This window comes from Egretta garzetta, unplaced genomic scaffold, assembly GCF_000687185.1.
Source record: "Egretta garzetta isolate BGI_Z169 unplaced genomic scaffold, ASM68718v1 scaffold329, whole genome shotgun sequence".
Taxonomy (NCBI): Eukaryota; Metazoa; Chordata; class Aves; order Pelecaniformes; family Ardeidae; genus Egretta; species Egretta garzetta.
The window spans coordinates 211610-236216 of NW_009269999.1; the positions used below are offsets into that span (position 1 = coordinate 211610).

The 24607-nt window shown below is 39.7% G+C and overlaps 1 protein-coding gene across 3 annotated transcripts in view; it reads left to right on the forward strand.

Annotated features, from left to right (window-relative positions):
* CD44 (CD44 molecule (Indian blood group)) overlaps positions 1–17851 on the forward strand; it is a 56699-nt gene extending 38848 nt beyond the window's left edge. The window contains exons 7-11 of one of the 3 annotated variants that reach the window (XM_035902933.1): positions 4685–4939; positions 5726–5911; positions 9179–9301; positions 10707–10785; positions 14183–17851. In XM_035902933.1, the coding sequence (XP_035758826.1) occupies positions 4685–4939; positions 5726–5911; positions 9179–9301; positions 10707–10785; positions 14183–14399 (860 nt within the window). In that variant the 3' untranslated portion in view covers positions 14400–17851. The remainder of the gene's footprint in view (positions 1–4684; positions 4940–5725; positions 5912–9178; positions 9302–10706; positions 10786–14182) is intronic. The other 2 variants (XM_035902934.1, XM_009647542.2) reach the window with 2 other exon arrangements.
* The last annotated feature ends 6756 nt before the right edge of the window (positions 17852–24607 follow it).

The following is a 24607-nucleotide window of genomic DNA, read 5'->3' on the forward strand; positions in this document are numbered from 1 at the left end:
CGGAGGTTTGTTTTCTCTCCCATTTGGATTGCTTGTCAAGACCTACAGTAGATTAATTCTGTAACTGTCTCCTACGTTTTGTGTTCTGTGTCATGCAGTCACAAGGTTTTAACAGGTTACCTGCCAGGGTTATATCTGTAGGAAACAGCGAACATTTAAATGGAAAAATAATAATGTCTGTTGTATTTTTCATATATTTGGGAGCTGTGTTCACTCCCCTGTTGCAAGTCATTATTGGACCTGGGTTGGGTTTTTTTCAGTTTTTGTTAATATGGCAATTATATCTAAAAGTTTTTATCTAAAATATCTTCTCTCACCACGTTTCAACTATGACAAGTTGATACCGGTGATGAAGGGAAGAAAACAAAGCATAGTGTAGAATAAAAGAGAGGCATCTCTCCTCCATAAGTTGAGGCAATTGAAATGTAAAAGATCAAATTATACAATAAAGCTAGTAGCTAAAAATTGGCATATATTAGTTTCTGTTCCTCTGAGTGTACTAAGTTTACTAGTTAATGACAAATTTGCTGTACTAAGCACTGTCAGCAGTGAATTTAACACAGTCATCATCTGCTCTTGCAGATTATCAAATACAGGCCACTGAAGACAAGCATATCATAAACATTACTTGATAGGCTGTATAATGTGGATCTATTCCTTCAACTAAATGTAATCTTATTAGAAAAAGTTTTGTGGGGGTCATTGTTTCAGCAGTCCCTAAGCCCACATTCTTCTAAGAGATCAATCCCAGGTGTTTCATCAACATCCTTTAAAAACCTGGTGATGCAGTACAATGCATTACCGATATGTATACACTAAATTATACTATACTATACTACTATAGCAATATAATTTGGCCTAGTTCCAATTTAAATTTTAACATGCTGTGGCATGTTAACCCAATTTTCTTGGGTTTTTTTTTAATTGGGTTGGGGAGGGTTTAAGGAGGGTTATGCTACTTGTAAGATTTGGGTACTCTTTTGCTGTGACTGTCTTAATAAAAGCTACAGATTGGTTGATATGGACAATACAATATTTTTGTAAATAACTGCAATATCAAATATTCTCCAGTTGAGTGCTGTCTTACTTATTGTGTGCACCGTTCACAAATCTGCAGCCTGTGCTAGCCTTCCTCTTTGTCAGACTTCCTTGTCTATTTTCCTGGAGATGCTGCAACTAATAAACAGTGACATTTTGAGGAAAAAACTGGGTATAGACAATACACTCAAATTCTGTGATTAAAATCTTACTGATGGGTCATATTCTTGCATTTTTTTCTGCCTTTGCTGTTCTTAATTCTGTATTGGTGGATATTGGTTTGATATTCAACCAATAAAAGTCAACAGCATGATTCGGGGAAATACTTTTGAAAAACAACGAGATAGCTTGGTTCTGAAAAGTGTATGCTCAGTTTGAGGAAGGAGTCAGTCCTATTTGTGAGACTAGGCAGCTTTTCTAAACATAAACCAGAATGAGAAGCAAATCTGCTTTACTTCTCTTTGCCATTAAATGTAGTAGACATGTGAGCAAGGCCTGTCATAGAGACAAGAACTGAAGAGGACAATAATATGAGAAATGGATCTTTATATACTGAGTTCATAATTGCTTCACCATCATAATAACAGCTATGGCCTCCAACCATGGGGCCAAACAGAATGACTCAGCGCAAGACCCATTGGCGTATCCAGGCTGGGACAAGGGAGAGGATTATGCCACACAACCTGCTATAATGGATAGAATTATTCCTTCCAGAGAGAATAATAATGAAAAAGAGTCTTCCACTACAGGTACTAGCAATAATGTTCATTGTATATATTTCATCACTTCTGTCTCTCATATGGCCTATCTTGGAAAGATATTGCATGAACTCATAGATAGGAGTAACTTACTGATCTCTTTAAGATTGTGATATAAATTATAGAGTGACTAATCTTCTCTGTGCTCTGCCTGGATGCTGCTGAGATAGAAGTTTTCAATTTTAGCTCTGTAAAAACTTTTATTTTTCACTTACCAACGACTTTTAATGCTGTTACTTAGTGAAGCATTACTGCATCTGGCTCGTTACATATGTTATATTATTTGGTGTTGCCAAACTGTCTTTGCCATAAAGTTGAATTCATGCTTATGTACATTTGTACACCCACAGCTAGTGCTTTTAATTTGTGAATATTCCTTTGGGAAAGCATGTTCTTTCCATAGATTTTATCAAAACATTTGTCCCTCTGGTTCGTAGAATGAGAGAAAGGAATTTACAAAACTGGCATGAAGCAATCTTGTATAACACTTACTATTTATACCATCAAAATAATGTTCTAGAAACATATGAGAAACACATGACTTACTCCTGAAATAAAAAGAAAGGTAACTTTAATTCAGCGCCTGTAGAAAGGGTTCTTTACTGTCAGTACTGATATCTGTAATGTAAAACACACAGTAGCAGCACTTGACAGTGTCCCTGAAGCTGAGTATCTGTGGTCAGTCTGGAATGCAGGTTGTGGAATTCTCCTGACTGCTATCTCTATGTCCTTTCCTGTATCCACTGTCCTTGGTAATCTTTTGGATTAAGTAAAAAAGTGGATGGGAATAGCAAAATAAAATGTCTGATCAATACATTGAGAGAGCAGTGATGACGTATGGGAGGACACAAGGTCTCCCTTCTCTTCCCCTTTCTGGTGAGAAAAGGGTAGCAGTGGTTTAAAGTGAACAGGAGACTTGAATGTAGTGGGAATGGGAGGGGCACGGCAGCACGCACATGGAATTCACAGCTGATTAAATCCTTGTGGTAGCAGCTGTTACCTCTCCTGACGGTGCCCACCACAAAGACCCAACTCAGCCACCTCTGCCTTCAGAGTATGAACCAGGACAGAGCACCGAAGGCATCACGCATCCCACAGACGCCCCTGGGGCTGAGGTCCTGCACAGGACCACAGCTAGTACGAACAAAGCTAGTGATGGCTCTCCTCTGACAGGTACCAGTAAGAATAATGGATCGTCCTCATTTCTCATGCCTTGTGTGAAATGAGACATTATTTCTTCTGAAATTTACTCCTTTCTCTCTCTTTCTCATCCTGGGGATCTACATTCTTGGTGTGGACTTGCAGTGCAAATATTCTTATGATTCTTCTTGCATGTGAACATCCCAACAAGAATTGCTATCTGTTAAGGATATTTCTTCCCTGGATTGCCTTTATCTTGTGTCCCCCAGCTTTTCTCGGGTTTATTTTTAATAGAAAGTGATACTGAGAAAGCAATTGCGTTGTGGGGGTTGGCCAGTGGTGTAAATGAATCATGGACTTAAAAACAGGTTTTCATTTCTGATTGATTGTTCTTCGTCTTGGCGTTGCCACAGATCCTCTTAATACTGTAAACTTTGAAAGAACTTGCTGCAGTTTGTTCGTGTAGTTCTGCAAGGTTCTAACTTCGATTCCTAAGCTCTGCATGTTATCCAGTTAAAATTATTCCCAATCAAAATATTGTTTTTTTATTCTAATATTTTTATTGTTTAATAATAGATTTTCATGACATCATAGTGCTTTAGAGCTCTTTGCATCTTTCTTGCATTTAAAAAAAAAAAAATTCTAAGGAAAAATTAGCATTTATGCTTTCTTCAAAATGCATTTCCATCATGATTATTTAATCAGCAACACTTTGGATTTTCCAAAGAGCTATTAAAACCAAAGATTTTGTGGATTAAAATACAATTCTTTTCTCTACTCCCTACTCCTGTTTCTTTAAATACAGAATACATCCCTGTAAAACTTCACAGTTCGTTGTCATCAGCCTGTTCAGCTTTATGTGGTTTGAGAGATCAATTGCAAATTTGAAACCCTAAGTACGATTTTGCAATTTATTCAAATGTTTTCAATCGAGTCATGCTGATATTATTGCTATGTAATGACAGGGCTTTTTATACTCATTTTATTCTGAAAATAACGTTATTTTTTTTTCTCCCTTCTAAGTAGTGATTACTAGGTATTTTCAAAGCTAACACATTAGGCTATTGTCTGGAAATGCATCTTTTGGTTTGTCATTTTGCTTAGTGATACTAACCTTCAATGGTGTAATTTTGAATTAATAGTAACATTTATTATTTAATTAATTTTTTGGAGCACTTGGAAATTCTGAAAGCGCATTTAGTTAAGCTATAACTATTTCTTAATATGTTTTTGTGACATCCTTACTCTTTTGCATCAGCAGCAGTCTTAACACTGCCAGAATGATGTGTGAAGGATGTTCATGAAATAATTTAATTCCTTAATTTTTCCATTTGAATTAATTTTATTTTATTTTGGGAGAACAGCACACATTCTTATGATCATCTCATGGAAAAAGAGAGATGCCTAAATAAACTTAAACTGACATTTTTTAGCATGATGTCAATCTCAAATCAGGTCTAAGTGGCTGCTCTTTGGAAAGTCTTTACATGCTTTAATCCACCCTGAAATTGAGGAAATGAATAAGCAACTGTTAAAGTGATCAATAGAATATTAGCAAAGGAACAGACAAACCAAAAATAACATGACAAGAAGATCTTGTTTGCTTGTGGGGTTTTTTCTCACTGCATATTCTACATAGGCTAAAAAAGGAAAAGGTAGAGCTTGTTAAATAAAATAAAGACAGAAAAAATATGTAAGGTGGGGGTTTGTAAATGTCTTTGAAGGTAACTCAGCCATCATCACAACAGTCACAGCCTCCACTGATGTTCTGAAACCAGAAGATATAACCCAGGAAGCATGGGCACCTCGCATCGTAGTGACAGCTGTTACCTCTCCTGACGGTGCCCACCACAAAGACCCAACTCAGCCACCTCTGCCTTCAGAGTATGAACCAGGACAGAGCACTGAAGGCATCACGCATCCCACAGATGCCCCTGGGGCTGAGGTCCTGCACAGGACCACAGCTAGTACGAACAAAGCTAGTGATGACTCTCTTCTGACAGGTACCAGTAAGAATAATGGATCGTCCTCATTTCTCATGCCTGGTGCAAAATGAGACATTATTTCTTCTGAAATTTACTCCTTTCTCTCTCTTTCTCATCCTGGGGATCTACATTCTTGGTGTGGACTTGCAGTGCAAAAATCTGTGGTGGGATCTGTGCTGTTGACAGAATTACCTTCTGGACAAGGCATAAGAGACTCCTTGCTTGGTGGTTTCTGTCCCTTGCTGAAGCATGTTTCTGGGTGGCCTCCTGACTGTTCTGCAAGACATGCTCTTTGGTGATTCTGAATCCCCAGCCCCATGTTCCTTTCTTGCACACCAGTGGAATCAGGCTTGATACGCTTTGGCACCATGATTGGTGTGGTGGAGGTGCTCTGGTGCGTTAATCAGATGGCTTGCTCCTGTGACTCAGCAGCAGCACCGTCACCAGGGAATGCTGTCCCTGTGGTGAAGGCAGGGTAGTCATAGAAGAATTGCATCCCATGTTGCTGCCATGGTCTCTTCTTCTGAAGGTCTTCCCTCTCCATCTGTCACTGGGATCTGTATATGTAGCCAATGTCTCCCTCCAAAATGGCGAGCATATATGTGGTGCTGAAGGGTCTCTCAGAAGCCAGTGATCGTGTGGAAGAAGAAGGGGGGGCCTTCATGTCTTCTCTCCTTCTGTGCTTTGAATGAGGAAGATGGGCGTGCTTCCTGGCTTGCTGTGGTACAGGAAAGAGGGAAATAATGCGGGTGGTGGTTTTGTGAGTGCTCACTTTTAAAGCTGATCATGCCATCGTCATGACAGTCACAGAGTCCATGGATGATGTTAACCGAGAAAAAGCAACCAAGGAACCACTGGCACCTCGCACTCCATCTGGAAGTGAAAATGAACAAGCAAGCACCACAGATGGTTCCCATGTCAATTGGATACCTGGTGTTTTTCCAGACATTGAAGATCATGTTAACCAATTGCAGACCCCTCTTCCTACCAGTAAGATTACAGATTACGAGTATTTTCATTTATCCATCAGTCAGTTATTGGTTTGGACAATGGCAGTCGTCCAAAACCATGTGTACTAACCATAGTTGTAAATTATTTTCATATTATGATTTCCTTCTTGGTTTTTTTATTGTTTATAACCTGTCATTATAAGATGTTGTTATAAGATGTCGATAAAGGGAATCTCTTCCTGTGCAAAGCAGAGGGCATTTGCTAAAAGGCTGAAAATAAGGTGTTGCAAATAACCTTTTCTTATATTCTGTTACCTGTACGTGGTAACACAACTATTGAAGTGAACAAGTTTAAACTTTCTCCTCATGTGCATACATGTGTGATTGATAGGATTTTGTCTCTCTTGCTGGGCACAAATGATACCTATGTTAACACTTAACTGTCTGTCACTTTTCCCCCCATCCGTTTCCTGTACATTAGTTGAATATGTATCAAAAGAAAGGTCATTCTCTGTGAAACCTTTTTTTCAAGGTGTATTTGCTGATGTAACTGACATTTCATTTGTGAACAACTTTTTTTTTTTTTTTTAAAAAGGGTTATTCTGATAGAGGTAGTGCAGTTAACAGTAACGGTGTTTACATATTACACTACATAAAGCCTTTCTTTTTTTTATATGTGTTCACACACTAATAGCACGAGAAATGAAGGGCCTTTTCCTTATTCCCAAATGCGGTATCCATACAAATAATTATCCTAACAGTAAGGTTTTTTTCGAAATACTACTTCTCATGCACGCTAACCCAGATATTATTCTCATGCACTTTTGGGGAAATTAGTGGAACCATCCCAGGGTGGATTTTGGCCAATGCTCTGTGGACATTCTTTGCACATAAGTAAGATTATGTCCCTGTGTTTTTATAGCATTATACAGCAAACACTTTAATGATAATCCTGTTATTAATTAATTAATTAATGATAATTCATACATTGTCAGGTAGAATTTGGCTTACTTTTGGGGGGGGGGGATTTCTATATAATCCCAGTAAAATCAACACTATCAAAATTGCCTGAGTTATAGTATTTTGGCATAGGCACAGCAAAATAAATGCAAAATTTCATAGAATTTTATTGGAAAGATAACTCTCTTTCATAATGGTTTCCTACTACAACAAACTCATTTCCTGACTTTCGCTGCCCTATTCACTTAATTAATCCAAGCTGCCTCCTTAATTTTATGTGCAGACATTACACACTATGAAAAAATGTTTGCTGTTTTGAGCACATAAAACCTGTAAGAACCAGTTTGAAGATCATTTTTAAGGTGAATGTCTGTGTTGAACCTTTGCATTGTCAGTGCCCTGGCAAAGGCTCCTGAGGCCATATTCCCAAAGCTCTTCCTTTTTTTTATTTATCTTCTCTTGGTGCTTCTTAAAAATACAATACAATGGAATTACTAGGACACTAACATCATCATTAAAATGTTTATTTATTGAAGGGTTCATTCATTTGTAACATTACCCCACATAGCTGTAATTGAATGGAAAAGATTCATGAAGGTATTGGCAGACTGTGGTTAAAGGTTTTCCCTGAATGGATGAATGGCTTGAGGTACTATACTACTTTCTTTCATTTGCTTTTTCTCTACAGCAATGTTTAAGCTGTGGTCTGACATCACACCAATGACTGATCTGTTGTCCAAGTGTCCATGGAATAATAAATCAGTCCTCTGAAGGAGCCCAAAGAATAACTGTCAAAAAGAAATAAAAAAAATAGTATGTCATCAAAATGAAATGCAGAGAGCTTTTGAGGATCCCTCCCTGCCACTTGCAAGCACCTCCCCAGAGCCAGAACAGCAGGGGACATGACTGAATCCTGCTTCTGCTCAGTGCTCAGGGGAGGGGAAGGGCAAATACAGCCATTCTCTAAGCACACAATTTTTAATAAATGTCTGTGTGCCTTTCTAAGTGGCTTTGCAGTGGAAAAGCTCTGGCATTTCTCAGGGATGATATAAAGCACCCTAAAAAAATCTGCTGAAATGTGGGGTAGATAAGTGAGTATGTTCCTCTTGGCCAGCTGTCTTGGAGGCTAGAACAGGACCCTTAGCTGCTGAATTAGCGCTGTGTCCTTTGTGGTGAGATAGTGCAAAACAACTCATCAGTCAATAAGTTTCTTGTTAAAAAAAATAAAGAAAACATCTGGAAGATTTATGAACTACTTGCTGGCAGAGGGACAGAGGGGAAAAAAAATGTTTCTCAGTTTTGTATTTGCCAGCTGCTATTAGGAAATGAGATCAGAAATGCTGGCTAGGAATGGGTTGCAATGTGTGCTAAAGAACTTTACAGCTGATTACAGTAAGTGCTTAATTTGCTCTACTAGGGCCTGGAAGAATTCAGAGAGGTGGAGATCTGTAATATCTTTTTTGAGTGATAATGAAGTAGTAGTCCCAAATGAAATCACTACATCTATAGTCTGCTGATAGTTTTACACTTGGGATACCCATGTGGCAACAGCCTGAGCCAGAAACGTAATTGCATAAAAGTTCAAGCAGTATGGCCAGCATAGCAGATACTTGAGACTGGAAGTATACATTTTGATTTAAGATCTAATACTTATTAAAAAGGACAAGGAGATCCACCTCTAAGTTTACAAAGAGCATTTTTTTTTGTATTGGAAAAAATATTTTGAATTTTTAAAGTCCCACTCTACATATAGCTATCAAATTTAAATGTATTCAAAGAACTATCCTTCCACTTTATGAAAGCATTAGAGTTTTAGAATTTCAGTTTTATCCCGTGTAGGAATAAAATTAAAAGTTTCAAAATTTCACCATATTGGTAATTTTAAGTTTAAATAAAAAAGTTTTTTGTTTTTTTCCTCTGTCTCTTTCTCTCTCCTCTTTTCTCACTGTCTTCTCCCCATGGAACAGACAACATGTTTCACTTATGTGACAAAAACCTTCTAAAAAAGTTGCCAACATTCCCATGTCTTTGCATTTTCTCCAGAAAATACCTAGGCAATTATAATTGCGTTTTGATTCATGAAAGTACAGCATAATCAAAGCAGAAACAGATGAGAGAGACAAGAGGGGAAACCCATGAGTTTTGTTATCCGAAATACTAAAAATGTAGTTCAAATGAGTATGATGATTATAGTCTATGTAATAGTTTTCAGTATAAATACTTTTTAATGACCTCAGCATGAACTTTCTGGAATATGTTTTTTAAATTCTGAATGTCATAGTCTTTACACTTCACTGTTAAAAATTCACTAAGCATATTTGGCCTAACGGATAGTTTTATTCTTTAGGATCTACCTCCAGTATATATGATAACCAAGGACCACACAAAGGACATTATGAATCCACTGCTTTCCCTGGAGAGACCACAATGACAAACGTAACTCCACAGCCAAGGTCGGCCCAGGTACCAGGTAGGTTTTTGAAGTCATATGCTTTGGCAGTTTAAGCACAGAATTGTATGAATAAGAGATGAAAATGTAGGTCAAGTACAGTTTTTCAGGCTTTTTTCTGAATCAGATAATATTGAGCATTTTCACTGGTAGTCTGAAAAATGGGGCATATTGTACCCCTCACAAATTTCCAGCAATATCAAGATGAAAGAAATCATGCATTTGAAGAATAGGATTAAGATCCAAATGATCTTTATAAATTGATATGAAATCAAGCAAAATTCAGTAAAGATATATGCAAAATATCAAACTCATGAGACTATAATGGAAAATAATAGCTGAGACAAGTGTTGCAGAATAGGGCTTGTAGATTAAAATGGAATAGAAAGAAGCCAACACCATGATACAATTGCAAAAGAATGCAAATATATTCTGGGACATACTAACAGATAAGTTGTTTTTAAAACAGAGAAAGTAATTATCCCACCCTACCTACGCCTAGCAAGTCTGGAGCTGAAGCTCTGTGTTCAGTTCAAGGCATTGCATTAATCACATAGAAAAAAAAAAAAAAATCAGAGAAAAAGACAAAGAAAATCTTTGGAAAGGTAGCCTTTGAAGCACCTTTTGAAGAACTCATCATTTTGAGAGAAAACTGAAGGGAGATATGAGAAGAGTATGCTACAAAAAGAATGCTTACCAGTTTTTCACCATGGAGTAATAATTAAATAATTAGAAGAAGTAATTTGTTTCAAATGGAATGTAGGAGACTTGTTAAACCAGGGTGACTTGTTTCAACCAAAATAAAGGAGTCAGCTCTTAGGAGAGGATCTCTGTCTGTAATGGTAGTACTGCATAAAGAATAGGCTACTGGGAAGGTTGTGGAATCTCCTTTACTAAAATTGTTAAGAGCAAATTCCTCAGCCATCTTCTTACTGGTCCTGTCCCATTGGAGTGAATTGTATCTGATATGACCTCTTAGGGTCCCTTGCAGCTTTTTAGAGTTTAACTCCCAAATACCCCTTAAAGTAAGATTTTAAATGAGAAAATGAACATTTCACTCTACCTGAAAGTCATTCTGCTTTTATGCTTGGGATTGTATCATTGCTAAGCCTTTTCTTTTCCTCTCAGAGTAAATCAGTGGTACAGCTCCTCTTCACCTGTGCCCACCAAAGTACAGTGCTTATGGGTGCTAACAGCGATGGGGTTTTTCATCTGAGTTGGCCTGTGTATAGCTGAACAAGGAAAATTTATTCGATCTGCACAGAAGCACTTCATCAAACAAACAAATACTCATGCAAGCTAGGAAAAAAGTCTTGACAGTTTAAAGAATGTAAAATAGCTTGTGTTCTTGTAGTTCAGTGAAACGGCAAAACTACATGAGATAACGTTAACATGCTCTCCTCCCCTGCCTCAACTCTCCCCACAGAATGGCTGATCATAGTTGCTGCTCTTGTGGCACTGGCATTGATCCTTGCAGTGTGCATTGCTGTTAACAGCCGGAGAAGGTAAGGTAGCCCCTTGACTTCTTCAAAACATAGTGCCTTGCTATTTTCTTCATTGAGAGGCTTCGTGAAAGAGCAGAGTAGCATAACACAGGGAAGAGCTTCCTCTGCGAAGGTCTGCGAAGGTGTGAGGGGCCAGGTCACCCTGTCTTGCACAGGTCGCACATCAGCCCTCATGTCATGTGGAACCACGTGAAGTCAGGAGCTGTACAAACCATATTGTCTTTACTTGTAGATGGAAACTAACTGCATATGAATCACAGAGAATTAATTATTCTGCCTATTTAGAGAATTAAATATTCTACCTATTACTTTTTAATAGTAAAACCCTGTCCACTGAGAGTGAAAACTATGTGAGATGGACATAGACAGTAGCAACCACAGGATGAGCTGAGGATAATCCTCCACCATTAACAGTGTTGTCTGTATACAGCGTGAAGGGCTGTACAAGACAACTGCTGTCACTGGATTAATTTGTTCCTTCCGAGCAAAAGGCAGTACCACAGCTGGCAGTCAGAGGGATATATTCTGACATTGTTATCAGAGCACTCAATAGCTTTATTTACTCCACTTTACAGAAGAAGAAACCGAGGAATAGAAAGTTGACGTGATCTGTGCAGTTATCCAGGAACAGCCTAAAGGATAGGCTGCAATGTTCTTAACTCTTTCTTTTCTCTGGGGGCTATTCTGAGTTACTTCTCAGTTGTCTTAAACAGCTTTTTGCTACTTGAATGTTAAAGTTGAACCCTTTAACAGCGTAACTTTTTTCTGCTTGAATGTTGGATTTGAACTTTTTTTATCAGAGTAATCATATAATACGTGGAGATTTTTATTCAGGAAGCAGTGAGCAAATTTATTCCTAGTCTGCTAGTTGCGGGAAAGCACGTGGTAATGCTTCCATGAAATAGAGTTAAGGTCCTCCAAATCATGGTATGGGTGCTAGAATAAAGCACTGCCACTGCAGTGAGGGAGCATCCCAGGCAGTCCCTGCCCATGATGTGGAAGGCTTCTTTGAGGCAAAACGGTGCAAACTAAATGCCAAATTGTCAGGCAGGGTAAACTGATACAGTTTTGCTGAAGTCAGTAGTGAGATGCCACCTCGTATGTTTGCCCTATGACTGTATCCACAATATCAGTACTCTGACAGCATTATCAGAGGCCTGTTGAAGTATGAAAGCTATCAAGCGTATGGTGAGACAGAAAACTCCGCAACTTTCTGTAAAGTGATTCTGGAGTTACACAGCCTGAATAGCGTGCCTTAATGATTTATATGTTACTCTGTTATGCCTTTAAAAGTAGAGACTGCCATTGTTTCCTCCCTCACCATAGGAACAGACAAACAGGGCCTCTAAGGCTAACTTCAGATTGCATCTGACAAGAAATGAAACAGTCTCAGAGCTGTAAATTATGCCCTAGATAACATTAACGGAAACCATACCTTTTACCGAGAGCTTCCATGCAGCTGGGAGCGAGTTGCAAAGAGAGAAGGTGCACGTGGGTGCATGTATGTGTACGAATGCATGGATTAGACCCTAGCAATATGTGTTAATTGCTGCGAGGAAAACTTTTTGAAGCGGGGATGTACTCTGGTATGCTTGAAACAAGGGGAATTTTTTTCTTTCACTTTAGCAGGAGCCAAATGATAACATGAGAAAGTCAAGAATCCTTTCTTCATCTGTTCTGATAAGCGCTAATATGATGAAAATTCATAGAGAGGTAGTTGCTGTGCAGTCAGCATCCTGCACGCAAATGCAAATAACACAAAACTAACACTGCAGCAGGGCTATGAGAAAACTGGATAGCTGAGAAAGGAGGATTGAACATTTCAGTGATGCTGAGCAGTAAGCTGAGAATGTTTCAAGCATTAATTTATTTAAAAAGTGAGAACAACCTGTGTTTTTATTTGTGTGATGCTGTCAGTTACACCATTCTTAAAATTGATGCTAACTGCAGTATTTCCACTTTCAGTCTCATTTGGGTTGTCCGAAAAAGCTTAACGGAATGTCGGCCTTAGTTACAAGGTAGTTAACTTCCTGATTCAGAAACCAGTAGATTTAGCCTTTGTAGTTGGGAGGCCAGAGATTACAAGCATTTCAAACAAGCAATTGGGCCTTCTCAGTAAATAGCAAATTGCTTGGCTATAGTGTTTCCTTTTTTTTTTTTTTTTCCCCAGTGTGGTCCTATTTAGTTAGTTATTTATTTCTCTTTGTGCAAAGAAGACTGCCTCTGTCTGGTGCCAGCTGTAAAGAGTGTTAGGCTCTCCTTCCAGGGTCCAACAGAAGATGCTGCCCAGCCTGACCATCATGTCAGGGAAGACATGCTGAGCTGCTCTTTCGAGAGGCTGTGGAGCTCCACAGCTCCTCACGGGCCTCTTTTGGCATTTCATGGCTGCAGAGTAGGAATCATTCCCAAGAGTGTGTGTAACATTAGCACAGTGAAAGGAGCTACTTTAGATAAAATAACCCTCATCTATTGATCAGTAAGCATGAAAAAAATAATATTTCAGAAGGATAATAGTATAATTGAACTGCCAAATTATTAATTCAGTCAAAATATGCTTCATTTAAGAAGAAAGCACTTTAAAGTACAACTTTAAGAGTTGTACTCTTAAGAGCCCTCTTAAGAGAACTGTGCTTTTGTATATTCAGTGTATACAAGGCTGTTCAAGGAAGAGTAGGATGTTCAGCACTGTGTAGCCAGAGAACCATCTTAACAGTCTGGGGCAAATCTGACAGCTGTGTAACTCATACTTTTTTACTACCCTGAAGAATACCCAGCCCATGTTGACCAGCATGCATCAGTTTTGGACTGGTGACTTTTTAAAAGAGTGTGTGTGTGTGTGTGTGTGTGTTCATTCAGAGCTCCATATAGAGCTTATTGGGCAGCACTGCAGTGAATGTAACTTTACAGTAGCTATTTCCTACCTTAATATCATAAGGAGCTATGCTGTTGATAGCAGCAAGAGTACTTCTCCACATTTCCTTACTGTTGGAGAGCTTCTAGGCCTGACATCCAAAGAAGGAAAAAGTTATCTTGTATAATAAGGTGAGAGCTTGATCCAAATTTTCTGCTATCTCAAGAACTTGAGCATTTTCAAAGGTGCGGTCCCAAGTCTGGATTTAGAATGACCCTGTCCTTATAGTGGGATATATACAAAGTTCATAAATGTGGATATATCCAAATGTTATAAAATCTTTTCTAGTTTTCAGTAATGAATGCTATTCCTATCTGTAGTAACGATAAACACAAATCAAATAAGTGAGCTTCTGCCCAATTTTATGCATGTAATGGTGGATGCTTTCAAAAAGTTTCATTTCCAAGAACCTTTTCCTAAGTATTGACTTCCAATTTTTTTCTTATTTCTATTAGTCTCTATTACTTACTTTTTATTTCTTTCTAGATGTGGGCAGAAGAAAAAGCTAGTGATTAACAACGGCAAAGGGGCAGTGGAGGACAGGAAGACAAGTGGATTAAATGGAGATGCCAGCAAATCACAAGAAATGGTGCACTTGGTTCACAAAGAACAGTCAAATGACCGAACAGGAGCATGTGATGAATTCCTGACCATTAATGAAACACAAAATCATCAGGAGCCTGACATGAAGAGTGGAGTGTAATGATACCAAGTTGCCAAATAGATCAGAGCTGGGGAAATCAAAATCACATGGAACTTGGGCAGGAATTCACAGATGCACTGTGCTACTGATGTCTTTTGAACATAATTAAACATAAGTTTTATTCATTTTTAATCACTTTAAAATGATGTCTGAGTTACAAAATTGACATTTCCTTTCTGAAATAAGCCCCCAAGGGTTGCATAATGTTTTCAGTTCCCAGTTCCTACACAGAGGATGCTCAGTGTGTCCTGGGTGTTAGGAGGGATACAAGTTTACATCCCTGTTCCTCAGCTGGAGGGTCTTCACTGTGTGGAGCTACAGAATTATCCAGTCACTCCATCTTACAGGTATTTAAGGTACTAAACTTGCCATGGTACAAGAGTAAGTGAGGAAGAAATGTCAAGAGCAAAAATCAAGTTTAAACAAAAAAGGCCGCCTATAAAATGTATAAAACATCTGAATCCTTCAGAAATGCCTTCCGGCCAGGAAGAGCAGCAGCAGCATTCAGAAACTGCCAGTATAAACAAAAAGTGACATTTTACAGTGATTTATGGCTTGGTCTGCAATGAGGGAAACCCAGAATGACAGAATTTATTTATCTCTATTTTTAAATGTCTATGGGCATACAGAAAATCTTCTTGGGAGGGGGAATAAAGAGATGAAAGCATGAGCTGATACATTATAAACTTCTGTACTTTATTATCCTAACAATCTGTACAGTTATCCTTGAGTTTTTGAGGTGCTCATTGCTCTTCCCCCTCCTTCCTTCATTGATCGCAGTTTGTGCATATTTTTAATGAGTCTGTTAGGATAATTAATAAAACAGACTGACCCCAGCTCTATCACACATGCACAGATCAAGACATTGGAGATCATTAGGGAAGGTAACAGTATTTTATTCCTGAAGAATAGGTCTCTATCTTCTTCTGCTCCATTTTACTTGGGAGATGCTGAGCCTCGTAGAACTTGTTTCCCCTGTAACTATTATGTTACAATGGTTTGCTGATATTTTAGAAGTTCTCTTTCTATGATTTTGCTCACTTCCTCTGACTTCTATTTCATTCACATTTTTCCCTCTGCTTTTTAAAAATACCTGAAGAAACATTGCTTGCTTATTGGTACCAGAAGTTCAAATTCTACAGAAAAAGATCGAAGAAAATTAAAGGAAACTCTCCCAGCCATGTAACATAGTAAAGTAGCTACAGCTGCATTGTTGTATGCTTTTGTGTTGCCCTTATGTGTCTGTTATGTAAAGTATTTGCAGTAAACTATGATGCTGTGCATTATATTGATATGAATTGTCAAAAAGAAAATTATTTACTACCAACGGTCTGTGCCATTTTTGAGAAAGTGTATTGGAATGGAGGGAGAATTACAACTTCTAATTGGTCTGCCTCGAAAAATGGAAGTAAAAGCAACCTAAGGTAATTGCAACCCATGGTCTTTGTCGGTTGAGGCATGGGGAATGTCCTGTAGCAGGTTTATTCAAGTGTTCCTGTTCAGTGACCTGTCTTTGAAACTGTTCTGCTAAAGCATGTTATTTTTTGTTCTCCATCTGAAGCATTTTGATGGACGAGTACTCAAGCTGGCTAAATACTAACATCAGCTAGCACTGATCTTTACTGGAACACAAAGCACGAGACTGTTGATTATATTTCTCAGTCACAGCCCTCCAGCAGTTTCCCACATGTTTCATTGAGCTGCTCAGTGCCTTGGTATTGGCAGGCATATCTCCTCAGGGACAACTTACACCTGGGCAAAAGGTCCCAAGACGAGGTGTGATTTTGAAGTACCCATAGGATGTTTTCTGACTTCATGTAGGTCAGCATGTTTCATCTATGAACAGGCACACGGCTCACGGTCCAAAGGTGTTCAAACAAGCTGAAGCTAATGAGGTCAAGGTGCTTGTGGTCCACTGTCAAATTTCTCAGTCCTTTAATGTATTTTAATGCTGAAACGTGTAGTGGGAAGTCTGGTGACTTTGTGCATTGGTTTTTGCTTAATTCCTATAATGTCTTAAAGCAAGCTTTTCTATTTGTCATTATAAATCAAAATGATTTGTTGAAGGCTGTTTTTAAATTGGTGTTATGTACTCATTTCACAAAGTATGGAGATCCAGACTAAGAATTATTCCTTGGTTTAAATCCTAATTGACTATAGGTCTCAATCAAAAGGAGGTATTTCATTGTCTTGAAAGCTAACTTTTTCTTTAAAAAGAAGAAAAAGGCTGTGGCATGTCATTCATCTCCCTGCTCAGATGTTTAATGGAGAAATCCTCAAACTCCTTCCTAATTTATCTAATGTTCAATAGCTATAAATGCACAGATGACACTGGTTGACTTCTTTTTGTATTTTTAAATAGGGAGATACTCAAGTTCTCTTTACAGAGGCAGTGCCATTATTTTATATATGCTGATTCTTTTTAGGTTATGCCATGTGATTCATGTGTAATTAAGTTTCATTATAGTTTCAAAACCAGATGGCCATTTCATATGTGTAATATAGTACATATTTTTATTAATCTTGGTTTTATTATTTGAGGGGTTGTTTGTTGAGTGTATGTATTTTTATAGAGAGCACTATATAGAGCATATTTATTTAACAGATTAATCAGAATGAAAGAAAATGCCATCTCTAAATTGTAACTACAAATAGTCTTGCTAAAAACACATTGAACTGTAAAATAAGCTTTCAAAAGCAAACTTCACACATTGAGGATAAAACGTAAGACTGGCATTATGAGTGGGAGAGTATTCAGCGGGAGATTCATCTTTAGTACTAGTGAGCCAGTGAGCCAGGGATCAATTTTTCTGCTTGCAGACTCTAAGGCAGGCTCAGCTGAATGCTGTGTGGTTTTGTCTGCTCTGCCTGCCTCCTGTAGGGTCCCCAGATCCTCTGGGAGTTAGTGATTAACTCAACTTCCCCTGAGAAGCAGACAACTTGGTCCAATTTAAGATCAGCCCAGGAAGAACTTGAAGACTATTCCTGGCTCGCTGAACCAATGATATTTGGGAGAACACAGAGCCCAGCAAGATCCACCCCTTCCTTCAGGGTGCTGACAGACAAGTTGGGTCTTCGTCTACCCTTGGTGCCTGGGAAGAATGAGGATCTCTCCTAAAAATGCTGAGGAGACCACGCTGGACCTAGAACAGACCCTGTGATGAGCTTGTGTTATTCCTTTGTCTTGAACAGTTTTAAATAAATGTAATCCAGACCACCTCTCTCATGAAAATACTGCTTCAAGAATATTTAAGAGAGGGATTGTATGTTTTATGAGAATGTAATATTTTCATCAAACAATCCGGGGTGATTGTTTCACCTGTATTTTGTTGACAGGAATGTTTGATTAAAGCAGAGAAAGGATATGCGGCCTTCATGTCTACCTGCGTGGATGTGTTAACATCAGTTAGCAATATCTGTTTCAAAATTATATTACTGCACAATGTTTTTCACATGACAGGGAATGTCTTTCGTGTGTTCCTTTGTCAGCAACAACAGCCTCTGTACTCTGTACGTGTAGTTTGAAGCATGTTGCCTGGAATATTATTAGGAGAGACTTACCAAGGGTCTCTTTAGCACATAGAAAGAATGCTGGGCAGGTCAGTATATCATCCTGGTTAGGGCTGGTCCTAATTACTCTTTCTGTAGACGAAGGAAAGAAATTAAACCCTCTGACAACTGTGTTCTGCCTCAGCATATGCTGGCACCAGGATATTTTGTAAGCCAGCAGTCAATGGGTGTATTTTATGCTGTATTAGGCCATTAGCCAATAATTATTTCTTAGCCTTATTAAACAATTCAGGGTTGTGACTCCTCTGGTTGCAAGAGATTTGATTAGACAAATTCAAACCCTTTGGTTAAACACAGGTACTGCCTAGTTTTCCTCTGTGGAGGGGAAAAGGACAAAAAGGTGGCAAGAACGGTGCTGTGCTGGATGGTTCCTTGGGGTGTCGTTCCAGCTGTGTGGGAGTAGGTGACAACTCTCATTCCTTACAGGGGGCAAGAATCATGCAAAAAAGTTTTGGGGGTGGGAGCTCTGGGGGATTACAGATGGAGGGAGGATGCAGTTGCTGAGAGAGGAAGCAAAGGATGTGGAATTTCTGTGCTACTACTGGGAAAGTCCCTTCAACACCCCCAGGACTTTGGCACTTGAATCTTTCACAGCTCTGAGGAGATAAAAAGAATTGGGCTTTTCCTGTGAACCCCCCACCTCCAAGTCACCCTCTACATTCACCACCTCATTTGCAAACTGATTTTGAATAATTTTCCCCTAGTATCTTATTTCTTGTTATTACTATGCGATGGTGCACGTGGCATCCACCAACCCATGCTGAGAGCAAGCAGCTGTGACCATGAGAGAGGCAAAGTGCAAATTTAGCAAAGATGAGTAACAGTGTCTTTTGTACAGCACAGAAACTGTACTTTTTGTCTTCCCTGTCTCACCCATTTGGAGTAAGGTTAGCAATGGCAAGATTTTGAGAACATTTCTCTTCCTGCTCATGTTCCTGTTTTTAAAGAAGTACCAGACTTACACAGATCTTCACATAGGTCAAATGTGCTGCTGCACCGTTTTTTGAAAAGTTACAACTGAAGAAGCAAATCCATCATTAAAGAAAAGAAGCCCTCCTGACCTTAAGGGAGCTGATTATCGTTAAAGTGCAAGGAAAGCAGAGGCAGTGAAAGCTTTGCATATACCTTAAACATAAAGAAGGCTTCCTTTCAGTTCTGTCCGGATGGTTCCCACAAGCGTTAGAAAGGTTTTGGCTGAGCGATGGCTTCCCTTGAAGTCTCAGACTTTGTATTAAAAATTCTTACTCAACAGTCAAAAAGGTTTTGGATGAATGAGTGGATGGGTGAAACCCATTTTCATACATTCTTTGCGACATAAATCTGTGCATGGACTGCTGATGTGAATGTCATTAGTTTTGTGTTGTCTTTCAGAAAAAAAAAAAGAAAAATAATAAAATGATGAAGCTTTGGATCAAAACAAGTCCGCAAAGACCATCAAATGAGAAGATAACCATTTTTTATTTTGAGAACTAGACATGGTTTTAGCTAGTTTTAATATCCCAGATAGAAGATCTAGCTATGCAAAATTACTTTTTTTTTTTGAAGATTCACCATGACTAATAGATAACACAGCTTTCCCTTTGTACTAAAATGAAATTCTTGCAAGTAATTTATTTCTCATTGTGTAAATTTACAGTAAAATAGGATTTGTCAAGTCAAATAGGTCTGACATAAATTTAAGTGCATCTATCAGAAAATCCTCAAGCATTTTTTAGAATATTAGGGAAAAGTCTCACTCTGAAACACCCACCTAACTTAGACTTTATCTCAACAGCAATTTTCTTCTGGTTGAAAGCTGAAGCTGAAGCAAGAGGCTGCCTTGTCAGCGACGCCAAAGGCACAGCTGAAGCTAGGGGCATGTAGACTGGCAGTGGCAAATCAGCGTACGGCTCATCGACAGTGGAGGCTCTGTACGTCAGACAGGGTCCAGGTCTGCTGAGTCAGCCCTGAAGTCCTTCAGACTCCCAGAGCAACCCAGGACAGAGGATGATGTGATAAGGCATTTTCCACCTCTTCTCCAGAGGCTCTAAATTTTGTACCTGGCATCTGAAAACCTTGCTTCAGGCAATTGTGTTAGGGTGGGCTCAGATTTAATACCCGTACGCTAGTCCCATGTTGCAGTGTATAAATGCAGAATTTTAGCTTTAAATCTAAATTTACTTGCAGTCATGGGTGTACATCTAGCTTCTGGCACCATTTACTCAAAAGGCTTTTCTTTTTTCCTGGCTTAATCTGAATTAAAAAAAAAGCTTACATCATTTTCAGTGAGCACATTTTCCTCGCATGACTTAAGACTCCATGCTTTCATTTTACCCAGAACAAACAGGGCATGTTTTGACTCATGATGGATGTTTAGAGTTTATATTCACCACTTTCTATCAGCCTACTCTTTTTAATAGCAAGCATCTGGTTCGGGGCTGCTGCTGCAGATTGCGAGCAGCACCCTTAACGTAGCTAGCTCAGAGACACAGTTTTCAGCAGCCTGAGCCTGTAGGATGAGTTTTTCTAAGATGAGCCTGTCATAGCTGAGCCCTGTAGCCAAGACACAGTGATCTCAGCTGACAACAGCACAATAAGAAAAGTCTTCCTGCAAGTGCTCTGGACCACAGCTGTCAATGGTACAAGCCTCACAGCAAATCTCTAGAAAAAGTATGTTGGGTTCATTTTACTTTTCAGTTCTACAAATGATTCACTGGTTTGGCTTTGTTCAAGTGCTGGCAATGTATGTCTAAATGCTGCCTGTCTATCTATCTGTACCCTAGTGTACAAGTACATGGGGTTTGGTTTACTGTAAAACTCTTTTACCATCATCCACTCAATTAAGCATGTTTTGTTTTGCACCAGTAGGTCATCAGATTCACCAGTGGGGACAAGTTTATAGTTATCAGGTACTTCCCTGCAGTTCTTTTGTGGTTCCTTTTCTAGTTAATGTTTCTTTCGTTCATCAAGAGAAAGTCTGAAATGAACTCTAAGTAAGGATGCTTGTTTGTTCAGCTACGGGCTTAAAACCCAAACCTACCCTTTGTTCAAGGTTGACTTCCCCCCCTTGTGCAGAAGACAGATATAAAGCCTACTCACCAGTTACATGCCAGTCAAAAAAGGGACAAATTGGGTTCAGAGGGGCACAGAGGGGCACAGAGGGTCAGCCTGCTGATGATTAACTACAAAGGTGCGGGTCTTCCTCAAGAAGCCCTTTTTAGAGCAATCTTCATTCATATGGAGAAATGCCTTCAAAAATCATTGTGAAAAAGTAAGCTAATAAAGCTTATTTGATCCTGCAATTTAGGTAATACCAGTAACTGAGGTGAAGCAGTGGAATGAATTTTGAGTGAATTTCATAGCCCAGTCCCTCTTCTTTCCCCTTCACGGAGCTGGGAGTCAGCTGTCTTGTCTCGCTTGCACGTCTCCACAGCAGCATCTCTCAAGTGGTGTCTGTACACCACAGGAGAGTGATCCCTAGAGTGTCTTCGGGCACCCAAGTAAGAAAACCGCCAAATGGAGGTAAATCTGTCTCACAAATGACTACAGGACAGGCAACCGTATTTTCAGTTCAGTCATGACCGAGTATGATAGCACAACACTGTGAAAGACAGACCCTAGGTGGCTTTTCTAAACACTCGCCCTTGTACTACAGAAGAGCCATAAACAGTGTGAGACCTCGTTCCTCCGGATCCCATCCCTGCAAGTTTCGGTGGGTGGCAATCAGCTTTGTAATTTATCTGTCTACGCAGACACATTTTGTTTATCGCTGCAGAACCTGCCTGCCTTGCGAACACTGCCACAACCGCAGGGCCCAGTCTTGCATGCAGTCTCATTTCCTTCCTGCACCTGCTGTTGCAGAAGGGCGCTTTCCTTGCGTGCTGTCCATGCGAGACCGAGACGGCCGCCTGCTGGGGCCGTGAGGCTGCCTCCGCTCCGTGCGCCTGCACAGGACCCTGCGCAGCTCCGGGGAGCTTCGGCAGCGCGGTGGCACTAACTCCTGCTGGGGTCTCTGTACATTCTTGCAGCGTAAGTGCTTGCTGCAGACAACCCTTGCTAGCCCCACTGAGTGTCATTTTTAATGTTGTTTTCCTCCTAAAGCACTGTAAGTTGGGGCCACCTGTTTCTTTCATATCCTTGTCCTGTTTACATGTACTATCTATTACAAAGGAGAAGACTGTTTAACAGCCCTGAATTGTTCTGTCGGTTTTTCTTTCATGCCTGAGAGGGGATATAGAAATATCTCTTAATATGGGTCAATGATTCATGACTCACTGCCTTTTATAGAACCTTATAGCACCTTTTATAGAACCTTATAGCACCTTTTATAGCGCCTGGAATGCTGTAGAGAGGGACACATTCCAGATTATGCCTGCAATAATCATTTTCTCTAAGGCTGAAGATGTGGAGAAAGAGGGGCATACAAGGGGCTTGCAAGGGTTTAGAGAATCAGGTGTATGTGTTTTCAAAAGAGACAGCTTTATACAATCGCAGATTTGGCTCCTGCATGGGTTGTTTTTGTTTAGATCATCAAATGGCAGCAGATAGCCGGGGCCTCAGATGTATCTTTTGCCCACAGCTCTTCCTAGCACTGCATTAGGATTTGGTTTGTTGCTGACACAGAGGGCAGGTCGCCTGCTGAAGCGCTGCCAAAGCCACTTCCTGTCGTGCCTGGATTTTCTTTGGAAACTTCTCAAGTGGATGCTGGCCTCGGTTAGATTAGTAAGAAGTAAGCCCAGGGTTGTGCAGTCCGTTAAGCCTCACAACCTGGGTTTCGGTTATGTGTCTTGATCACAGTAGTTATGCTATTTCTGTAATGTGTGCTACTCTGAGGATAAACATTGGAGCTTTGTCTCCATACTTAGCAACTGCCAGTCCTCTGGGACATAGAATCATAGAATTGTCTTGGTTGGAAAAGACCTTTAAGATCATCAAGTCCAACCGTTAACCTAACCCTGCCATCCCACCACTAAACCCTGTCCCTAAGCACCTCATCTACCCTTCTTTTAAATACCCCCGGGGATGGGGACTCGACCACGTCCCTGGGCAGCCCGTTCCAGTGCCTGACAACCCTTTCTGTGAAGAAATTTTTCCTAATGTCTAACCTAAACCTGCATGGTCCTGTCCATGAGCATCTCTTAATTCATGTATTAAAAAGAGTTGATTTCTTTACAAAGCGATCCAGGGGTTCAGCTACAGGCTTTATTTATTATTCTTTTAGAAAGGCTATGAGGAAGAGATGTATTTTTTAGCAGCCAGGGGAGGGAAGTAGGCTTCTAAAGCAACTGCAACCATTCCATCGTGTCCTCCTACTCTTCTAACATCTCTTCCCACTTCTGTAGCTAGTGCATCCTGGCCTTTGCAGCAAACGAGATCAGTTGCAGCCAGCACCCTGGAATATTTGGTGAGAGTTCTAACACTTCGGCAAAGTCAAGTCCATCTTCTACCGTGCCTGCAGTTTTCAGCACAGGCAGCATCTCACATCAGAATGCTTTATCCAAACTCCTACCCAAAGCATTCCCATACTGAGGCCAGACTGACATTAGCACTCAGAGATGAAAATTATCAAAATTATTATCCACACCATGAAAATTATGAATCAACATTTATTGATGATATGTACATAAGAGGTACAACACTTAGTGAAATAGTATATTCACGACTATTTCCAGTATAGAAAGAATGTCTAGTTTGTTTTATACATTAAAGTTACAGAAATCAGTTCACACTGTAAGAAAGCATTAAAAGCAAACAACTACCGATCGTTGCAAGGAATGGATCTGAACTACAAAACCAGACTCAGTCTAGGAGGCATTCCGACTACAATATACAGGAACGGAGCCTAGAGTTGGGAGAAATTTTATCATCTGCATTCATTAGTTTTTAAACAAACTGTGCTATAGATACTGTTCAGTATGTCATTTCAAAGTCTGGGGAACTTGCTGAGTGTAAGGAAAAGACCAACCTTATCCCTCTTCCTTTTTATCCTTTTTATGTGAAACATCCCAAAACATTCCAGCTCGTGCCTGGTCACTTTTAAAAGGGGGCAAGGGACGATGAATAGGCAGTGCACAGTACCGTAGTGTGCAATTCATACTGGAGCAGCGCAAAAGGCCTCACCAAGCGAGATGCTTCCTTTGCTTTCGGGCCTGATTTTGATCTCTTTCCGCTTACAGGGGATGATTATATTTATGAGATCCAGGGTATCTAGGAACGAACCAGCTTCTTCTTGCTGTCCCAAGCTCTTTCAGAACCACCTTCAGGTTTTTCCCCAAAAGGTCTTATTTTCTCACAGATCTGAACTGTAGCCCTGATTTCAGAAGATTTTTGCCACTGACTACGTAGTTCCTATGTCTGTTTTATGATCAGACATATTTTTTGTAAATAACAGGCCTGTGCAACAACCACAGTAGCTCGAGAAGCATTTAGCTTTGTGTTTAATTTCCAGTAACCATTAATACCATTTTTTAACACTGAAAGAAACGGTGCGCCTTCGCCCTTGAGTGTATTAATCTTTCTAAGAGACTGTTCCTGCGAAGGGGATGAAGCAGAGGTTCCTACTTAGAATTCTCGGGCGCTCTGGAGAGAACTGGCAGCTCCCTGCTGCCTGCAGCCTTGCCCAGTCACAGCCGTGTGACGGCGCTTGCTTTGCTGGTATC